This window comes from Calypte anna, chromosome 1 (assembly GCF_003957555.1).
Source record: "Calypte anna isolate BGI_N300 chromosome 1, bCalAnn1_v1.p, whole genome shotgun sequence".
NCBI lineage: Eukaryota > Metazoa > Chordata > Aves > Apodiformes > Trochilidae > Calypte > Calypte anna.
This window is the reverse complement of record NC_044244.1, coordinates 184,799,344-184,809,698: the sequence shown is the minus strand read 5'-3', so window position 1 is coordinate 184,809,698 and position 10,355 is coordinate 184,799,344. Positions and strand designations below refer to the sequence as shown.

The following is a 10,355-nucleotide window of genomic DNA, read 5'->3' as shown; positions in this document are numbered from 1 at the left end:
ATTAAATTTTAGTACACAATCAGCCTTTTTGAGGCACTAGATAATATAATCCTATACTCTTTGAAACAATGCTTACTTTTAAAACTGCATAGTGATTGCAGATCACTGGGTGCTTCTTTTCCAAGCACTCTTACTAAAAGCATTCACACATCTTTCTGGATTCATGCTGCCACATATATGGCTGGTGTTCTCCTTATTCATGCTCTGTAGAGCCACAATGGACCTGCAAAATAAATCAGGTTTTTCTGAACATTTTTCAAACTTAAGGTATTGCAGATTAGTCTCAGAATGGACATAAACCAACAATACAGGGTATGAAGTGTAAAAGCATTACTCTGTTTTTATCTAGTATGAGAAAAATAGGCATATGTGGAAGCTGAACATCCAAGATGGAATAAGCAATTTTTTGTGATGTTGATCAAAGTGTCACCTGTATAACACAAAGGTCTCTGTACTGGACTGCCCAGTTATTTCTGACTTGATGGCAAAGCCATTCATTACATTCACCAGATGCTTTTTCATCCCATCTGTCCTCTTGACTGAAAGGACACTGTTGTGAATTTCACTGATGCAGAGCTCTGGAGACCTGTAAATGATGTACTTCTTTTTCCTCACCATCCCAAAACAAGGTTTTAGTACTAGACTGGCTGGGTGGATATTCAAATTGAGCTGTGGGAAAATGCAACAGAGTGAGACTATTTAAATGACATTGTGAGAACTTCCTCACTGATCTGCCTGAATGCCAAATTGGTGGAACTATTGTACCTGTAAAGGTAAAAGGGTAATTTAGTATTCATGTTCAGAAAAAACATGATCTATGAATTATGATGGTATTTTTACACAGAGCACTCCTCATCCTGGCAAGAAACTGAAATGTTGCCAGGTTTTAAATGATGACCTTGCTTTAAATGAAAGCTCACCACTCCCTGCTATCCTTTATATTCTGTAAATACCTTGTATAGAGGACTCCGGGCCCAACCCAGGAAAAAATGCATAAATGTGAGCAAAAAGAATACATCAAGGGAAGAGCACTGCTCATGGACATGAGGTTATGCAACTGCTGCATTAGTTCCAACAGAAATGAAGGATTATTTTCTTGAGGGTTATTTTCTCTTTAAGGTAAACAGCCAGCTAAATTTTAACTTAGTTCTTATTATTCGTGCAGTCACCTTCTACTGCATGTTTCTGTCCAAGTATCTGAAAAGCCAGAGTACCATTCTGCATGCAAATAACATCAATCTACTAAATTAATAGCATTTATTGAAAAAAAAGACTCTCATAAATTTTAAGATTTAAAAAAAAAAAAAAGCCAGCACCTTTTTTTTTTCCATCTTCCAAGGGGAAAAAGAGAACTGAATTAAAAACAAACCCTCTGTTCAAGTCAGGTCATCATGACACAAAGCAGTACAAACCCATAAATCCAGCAATGCTGACAGTCTAGCCTGGCAGTGTGCACACAGGCTTTTTAGCCATGGAAAGTTGGGAGGGCTTTGACTATTGATTGGCTCCGTGGCTGTAAGCTGACTTATCAGAAGGAAAGAAAGGTCAGTGTGCCACAAACAGCACATCAGGCTAGAAATGTGTATGGGAGCTGCACTGCTGCACGGGTGAAGTGCAGCCCCATCCCCTCCTGCTCTGGGGATACACTAACTTTGCAGGTGGGAGAGTAGAGGGAGGAAGGATCCCTACAGGAACCACTTTTCATGCTACCAGTATGCCACTGGTAATTGAGATTAATATTTGATTTTAAAGAGGAACATGGAAAGCATTTGACTTTCCCACTACAGACAATTGAGAGAGACTACTGTACCTTAAAGGAAAAAGGTACTAATGAAGCATTGACTGGTCAGGAAATACAAACTGAACTCTCAACTTCTCTATTGTAGATGTAAAACAAGAAAACATAACTACAATGCAGCTGAAGGAGCAGCTGGAGTTCAAAACTACCTAAGATTCAGTTTATTATGCACACATATAACCAGACCATTCCAAAACGCCATGAAATCAATTGTAAGTCTCTCAGGCAACATTTCCCTCTGTCAAAGACGAGGTGTTAATGAACCCATGTGCTCCTTTTCCTAAAGCCTGGCCAAAACTGTAGGTCCAGCTAAGGCCTTTAAAAACACAAGCCAAGTGTTTAACCTTCTGTGTGTCTTCAAGCACAGCAGGAACAGCTCCAAAGCATCTCTGTGTGAAACAGCAGCAGAGTTTGCTGAGGCTTGAGGTCTCTGCACTGCACTGCACTGTCACAGGTCTCCAAACACAGCCAGGCACTTCAGCCTTTGAAAGAACCTTTTAAAATGATGAAGATGATGCCTCTGCAAAGCTGAGTAACAACAGCAGAGCCCAAAGGAAATGGTTGACTTTATGGCTTTGTTTGTTTGCTTCAGTGAAGTACTAGCAGAAGGCAACACTAGTGGCTTGGGGTCAGAAACAGATAAACTGTACAGAATAGGAAAGGCTTTAGCTTCAGGTATATCTGCATTTTTTAGTGTAAGAGGTACTTTAAGAGAACTTTAAGTGATAGTTCAGGCCAAAAGTTCTGCATTCTGCAGAAGATGGTAAGCTTTCTACATAGTACAGCAGGTCTCATACCTTTACAATATCATCAGGCATTTACATATCATCATGTAAATGTCAGAAAACAATGTTCATCTGTTGAAACCTCTTACTTGTGCAAAAGGCAACATAAGAAGCCTTAACATAAGAAGATCCAGCATTGTTATGTTTTGTTCAGCATATTCAGAGGCACTCCAGGATGCTTCACTGGGGCCAACTTGTAGAGCTCAGGTCAAAAAAAATATCATAATCACTAACAAATTATGAATGCAGAGAAACACAGGGAACTAAAAGGTCACTAAAAAAAAAAAAAAAAACTAACAAAAAACCCACCCATGGATCTCCTTAAAATAAAACCACACATCTCTCTGTGAGTTCGAGATCTTTAAGGAATACAATTTGAAAAAGTTTTTCACTTTTGATAGCTACTCCCAGAAGACATCTTTTCTTTCTTTTTGATTATGCCTTTGAGACAACTAAGGACCATTCCAGACTAATCCACTGTATTTATGGGACACAGTGACATGGAAACCACTTGGCACAAATTTTAGGGACTTAATAAATGACAGACGTATGATGATCCAGGGCATTCCTAAGGCAAGCATACTGCCTGATCCATTCTCCAATTTCAGAATTAGGGTGTCAAGGAATAATTTTTTATGTGGGAAGTTCCTGTTAACATTTTAATTTAAAGAGTAACAGTCTGTTTATTCAGTGGCAAACCATGTAGAAATGCTTAAATTACCAAACAGTGAATGAAAATAATGAAGTCAAATGGTTGAAATGGAGTTTTTTTACTAAGCTCCACAATTACTGAATGCAATACAAAGAAAAATAAAGAAAACAAAACTTCAATATGTAGAAATAGAGGATTTTATGTTATTTATTAAAACACAATTGCTTTAAGGATCACAGTTTAGAGTCAGACTGTATTGAATATGAAAGAAATCGCTTGGCTCTGGGCAGTTAGAAATGACAAACCTGGTCAATCAACACAAAAGTTTGCTGTAGCATTTTATCCAGGGCTGCATCCTGGTTTTATCCCCAGTAGTTACATATTTTCTTCTTGATTTGCTTTAGGAAATGAAAAATAGTAGTAGACCTTTGGATCTAGTTGTTGTCCACACTTTTTTCAAGAATCAGGACTTAAATTTTACAGACAAGTAAAATAATTTATACTTTAATAAGGAACACTGATTTGATCAGGGATACTGAACTTTGGTCCAGTGAGCCACTGTTCACGTGACAAGAACACAGACCAAGTTACACACCATCAACATTGCTATCACACAATGGATGCACCCAACATGTAATAGTGAAGATCAAAAGCATATGGCCAACAGGTACCCAAGTAAGACTCAACATTTTCTACATTGTTAGAGAATTTGTGTATCATTTTTAGTGACTGGCAAAATTAATACATTCTTTGTGGGCATTTCTCTGTTTTAATATATCAAGTTTACTGGCTTAAAAGCACGAGTTGCTCCATCTCTATAACAAGGGAACAAACATCACCACATTATAATTTCTTAAGTCTTCTTCAATGTGTAAAGCTTATTCAGTCCAGCTCCTCTTTTACAGCTGGTTACCCCAGCTGAAATGGCATCCCTTTAAAATATAAAATATGTGGCTCCACTAAGTAGTACTGAAATATGCCTGATCTGTATCAAAATGTTTGTAGTCATATTTTCCATTTCTTTTTGCATTTAATCTTGATCTATTTTGATGTTAGTGGCTGATGAGTATTCAGCACTGGAATCCAAAACATTAAGTCAGTGAAAACATCTCTATTTAAAGCTCGGAAATACAGAATTGTAAAGTTGATGAATTTATGCTAGCTAAGTGATTTAGCTTTAATAAGTGCCAAACTTTTATGGAAAATAACAAAAACTAAAGCTGAGTGGGTTTGCAAACACATTACTTCTGGTGTAATATATACAAAACTTTTCCTAAGCTTTCCCATTTTTTGCAGGAGGGCTGCACTGAATGGGGCAGGAAACAGTACATGAAACTCAAAGTTCCAATGCAGTATGAGCACAGAGAAGAATACAAATGTATATTTTGTGGCTAGAACTTGAGTTAGTCATGAAGGTACTGCATCAACAGATACTTAATTCTGGACACTGACTTTGGAAGGGTAGGTCTGTGACACAGATTAGTTACTAGAAAGTGAAGTATCTGTGAGAAAATGTGGGTATTTACTTTAATTCCTAAAAAATCTTCTATTATGCACATGCTTACATGTACCCATCCACACCATGTACTAAAGTAACAAGTTTACACCATGTTGTATCAGCAATTTTAGAGCATGTAATATGTAAGAAAAATGTATAAGATAACTGTTCTTGGAAATCTGAAAACTCTAGTAATTGTCATTCTTATGCAGATCTAAAAAGCAACCTAGCCAAGTTTACAAAACATTTCTTATGACTGTTGTGATTTTTGCAGATAAGGAATCAGGAACTCACAATATGTACATCAAGCTTCAATGGCTTCTTTATGTTACAAGTATAAAGCAGTAGGCAGGGTAAGTATGACAAATATACTGAAGTCCTGACATTGCAAAATCTTGACCAAAATAAACAAACAAAAAATGAACCAGAAATCATCTCTATGATAAGAGAAAAGACATTTCACTTTTTGTGAAAGAGAAGAGGTTTCACCATCCCTGCCAGAATCTTGGGTAGCTGGGCAGCAATCACCTCTGACATCATCTCAGGGAATTCAACACTCAGTGCACGGGACTGGAGAAATGTGTTCAGACAGAAGAGATGGAGCTGTTTCACTAGCTGGATTTAATAAAATACAAACAACATAAATCAGGCTAACAGTAACCAGCCACATAAACATGTTGTCAATGACTTATCTGATACATCCATCAGCTGACATCATTATATACCTTCCTCTGACACTCCTTGAATCAATAATGTGGGTACTTGATGAGATTCCCTATTAAAACACCCTCACATATGAAAACATAAAAGCACTGCCTTGCCAGTATGGCAAAGTCTTACCATCCCCACATGACATGAACCATGAAGAACAGCAATTACTCAACAGCTATTCAATCTTTCATTTTAGTCTCCCATCCAACACATACCCATGCCCTGTTTACTCTATGCTATTCAAACACTGCTTTGCCAACAGCATTTACTATTTCCTTGTGCACTTTTCCATGGTTCTGATGATCATGTCTGGGTACATGGAAAACCTCAAACTCCACAGGCCCATGTTCCTTGAAAGCAGCTGCTCAATAAATGCAACTATTTCACCTCTTCATTCTCTCTGAGAAGTTTCCATTTTATAGTTTTCCTTGAAGACCTGTGACCTTTATGTTGTCAAATGTACTATTTCTGCTGCCCTTAACTATAAAAACACACAGTCTCTACAGTGTGATTACTTTTTTCTTTTTTCATCCTGAGCTGAAGTAGTGACTTGAACTAAGAAGATACTCCACACCTGCAAAGATCCCATCCTTCCCTGAACTCCCTGCAAGTTCCTCACAGCCAGCAGTAGACTCAAAAGCACTCTTCCTAAACTTATCTTAGTGTCACTTCCCCAGCACTTGCTAAAACCATCATGTATAGCCCTGCACCTCTGCTTTTTGCCTCCCTTGCAGAGATACACAAGCCATTGCAAAACACTGTTCACATGGGCAAAGATTTAAACATAATGTTATTTCTCGGTTTTAATAGACATTAAGCCAATGAAATCCATATTGGACTCTCAGAGAAGTGGAGTGGATTCAGCTACATCTTTTAAGACACTTATGACTCTTAGGATGCTACAAGAGCACCACAAGAGTTCTCACAGATAACTCATTTCCCAATACAGACAGAAACTGAAAAAGCAGCATATACACATAAAAGCAATAGAATCAAGGTTGCAAAAGCAGTCTTAGTTGTCTCTCTCTAATTCTTAAAAGCCTAACTTTGCAACCTGAATTACACATTCTTTTTATTATTTAAATATTTTCATAAACTTGCATACACATGCACACACAAATACATGCCACCTCCTACCAAAAACTCTAATTGTCCTACTTTACAGAAATAACAGTAGCATTCAAAGGTATGTTTCTCAAATACTTAGATTTTGTATGTCATATAATACATATATAATGCATATTGATTCTGAACATATAGCTAGCTATCCACACAAATATAAAAACTGAAGGAAATATGTGGGGGGTTTCTTTTATGGTTTAGAAATGTTGACTCACCACTTTCTCTGCAATTTCTTTCCTAATTATTTCCTTAGTTCCTTCTTACATAAAAAGAATGATATTACATTAACAAGTAAACTTACATCATGCATGGAATCCATAAGTTTGGTAAGCTGATAGAAACGTTGCGAGTTGGCCACAACGCCCTTCTGGCGCAACCCAATCGCCTTCACCAGTTCTCTGATGTAACTCGTTCTCATCTCATCAAATTGGCTTTGACTTCTTAGACCTTCCAAAGGAACTAAAAAGAAAGTAACACTTGTGTTGCAACTTATTCTGAAGACAACAGAAAAAGTTCAGACACAGGAACAACTTACATTTGACACTGTGCAGTGCAAGTCATTATTATATGCCAAGTACTACTTCCTGTTCAACAGTTACTCCACAAAGAGTGAAACAGAAAACGATAGACCAGCAACAGCCAGGCTATCTGCTGGGAAGAACCTTAAGCTTCAGCTACAGCTGTCTGCTGAAAAGAAGATGGCCAAAAGAACCACTCCCATGACTGAGGAAAGACATTACAAAGGGGTTCATGTTTACACTGCTAAGGAACAGCCTTCCTCATAGCAGATTTATGTGAGCAACGTCTAGCTAGAGTGCTTCAAAATGGAGTCAAGAATGAATGGGGTTAAGAATTAAGAATTCTCATGTAGTGTGTGACAGAAAAGCATCCAGGGCTCAAGCTTCCTGTTTGGACCTTTCACTGAACAGAACACTATGAGTCTTATATATGAACAGCTTTTAGAGAAATCCACAAGGAGGAACAAATGGTTGAACTCACTCTTCTCTTAAGGGTCAGCCCTAAGGACCAAAATGAAGACACTGAGAAATGAACCTGTTAGTGACAAGATCATATTTGATCATTGATGATAAGTACTGACAGCATTGTAAGGGAACAGGCATGAACTCTAGACTCCACTTTCCTTGACATGGCAGAGTGTAGTATCCATGTCTTACAATTTATTGTAAGGCAGTTAAGAAATGAAAACTGGAAGAAATGAACCCTGAAAAAATCTTACCAACTGACAATCAGATCTAAATTCTCGCTTTGCTCTAGTAATTATATCTTAAAACATGGTCTTGTTCCTAACATATAGTTTTAAAAAGAACTGTAGTGGAACAAAGCAATCAGATGCCTCTGATTACCGAGAAGTGGGTGTGAGCTGGTATCAAATCCACCTGTGCCCAGTTAGGGCAGGCCCCCTATTGAGCATGTGCAAGACCAGGGGGCCAATAAAAGGTGAAACTCACAGCCACAGACTAGCTCACTGCTGAGCTAGTCATGAAAAGGCTGGTAGTTCTTCGAGCCACGGTCTGATCTTGCTTTGTTCCACTACAAAGAGCTGTTAAATTTCTTCCTCTTTTCCTTCTCTCATCAATAATATTCCACACTGACACATCACATTTAACACTTTGTATTCTGTAAGGAAGCATGAGGGCAAGGGTTCACCTCACCAAACTTCAGACATTTTACAGTACAGGTATCTCCATCTGGGCTTGCTACCACCACTTGCTGTAGTATTAATGTGAAAACAAAATCAGATTTTAGAAGTAGATTTACAAAGAGATATGTTTAGATATGTTATATATATGCTTACTTTTCTCCACAGACTCTAAAAGAATGTCATAGGGACTAACACACAAAGGTAAATAAACCTCATGCCAGTTATCTAGTTACCTGGAGTATCTTCAGTCTGGTACCAGACCATGGTTACTATCAGGCCAGAACACATTTCATGTGCACCTCTTTAAAAAAAATTGAACCTTGGTTCATAACAACATTGACTTATTAGACACTATAACACCTAACTTCCAGGTGGCTTGTCAGTTTCTGGACTTAAAACAAAAATATATTTGTGTGCTGACGCTGTGCAATGAATGGTGGGGTCAGGTACCTAAGAATGGAATTTTTGGAAGAGAAGTGACCTCAAAAGTAGATGGCTATATGGCAACTAGACCTAAACTCACTCCCTGAAAGAGAATTAGGTTGCTACCCTGAACTAAGGGAATCATAAACCCTGTTCTGAAGTCAGTTGCCTAAGTTGTATCTGGTCCCTCAGAAAAAGGTAAGGGGGAAGAAGAAACTTCAGGCAAATAGATTAAAATTAGAAGTCCCTCACCTCCATCCCAGAGAGAGATGACAAAACACAAGTTCATTTCTATACTCTCCTTAGGCAGAAGCCTCTCCTATTTTGTAGGAGACTGACCAAGAGAAGAAATGATCCTGTTTGCCAAGGATGTCTCTTGCTCTGTGTCTCCTCAGACAAGTGGATGTCTGAGGGAAGGAGGGAGACACACAGAAAACAGCAAGTTTACTTCAAAGAAATGTGTCTAAACACTGAGATGGCTATGGAAGTCAGAGACTGACTGCTAATTAAAACAGAATTCAAACAAAAATGAAAATATAGAATAGGTGACTGCTTGAAAAACTACATTTGTAACACCCTAATAACAGTCCAGCTCCTAGGGATGCCGTATTAGATTTCTTTTGGCAGATGGAGATGAAATGGGGAGGAGGTGGACCTTTCTGGTTTGACTCAGTACATTCCCTCAAGTTCAAACATACAAAAAGAGTTATCTGAAAGGGTGACTTTCACATCTGTGTCAAAGATCTGAATGAAAGAGACAAGTTCTGCTTTGAGGAGAATGCAATGTGCTTAGGAGTAACACAGGCAGGAATACTCACAGTGGAGAGAATGTCATAGAAAAAGAACAGCATAATTTTCAAAGCCTGGATGAGAACCACATAATTTTGAAAGCCTGGAAGGTTCTGGGTATGTCTAACAGCAGAATTACAGACCCCGAGGAAATATTTTTTAAGAGTGACATTCTGATGGAATTTATGGTTAGGTGGATGCTTGCTTTGACTTACATCTCTAAAAAAAGCAGTTGAGTTCCTACATTTCTCTTGTGAATTAAGTTAAAAGATCTCTGCCAGCAATGCATGACCTCTTACCCAGAACTCTATAAAAGCACAGTTACATTCCCATCTAATTACAAGAGGTTCCACTAAGCTGTTGAGTGAAGAATTAGAATATCTTACATGCACAAATGCAATTTAAACACAAGTAACTCAAATGCTCCTCCACCCTAAACATACATAAAGAATGAGGATGTGGCAAGAACCCAATCAAGATCTCAGGCAACAAGGTTGTGCTACACCTCTAAATCAAAGTCTAGAAAGTGTTAGAGCTAGAACTGAACTTGCTATATGCTTATTTCTCCTTTTTTTTTTCTTTAATAATTTTTAAATAATTTTTTCTTTAATAATTCACCACTACAAGACAGAATATTACATAGAGTAAATAAGGATCTGTAAAATGGAAACAATTGCATAAAACAGGAATGTTGGTCCACTTTTGCAAAGACTAATACTGCTTTCAAGACAGCTTTAAAACTGCCACACGTATAATACAATGTCTAAACCATAGCAATTTTAATAGAAACACTGTAAATTCAAAAATACTGTTAAAATTTACATTAGAAGTTAGAAATGTATCCTGACTAACATTCAGTAATGTTTAATACAAAGCACTGTTCCTTCAAAATTATTTAAAAAGTAAGAGTTCAT

The 10,355-nt window shown here is 37.7% G+C and overlaps 1 protein-coding gene across 1 annotated transcript in view; it reads right to left on the bottom strand.

The window, feature by feature from the left end:
- Nucleotides 1-3,436: 3,436 nt before the first annotated feature.
- The window catches only part of PGR (progesterone receptor), a 36,345-nt gene continuing 29,426 nt past the window's right edge, over nt 3,437-10,355 (bottom strand). The window contains exons 7-8 of the mRNA XM_008500517.2: nt 6,868-7,025; nt 3,437-5,348 (exon numbers count right to left, since the gene is read on the bottom strand). Of these exons, the coding sequence (XP_008498739.2) occupies nt 5,193-5,348; nt 6,868-7,025 (314 nt within the window). The 3' untranslated portion in view covers nt 3,437-5,192. The remainder of the gene's footprint in view (nt 5,349-6,867; nt 7,026-10,355) is intronic.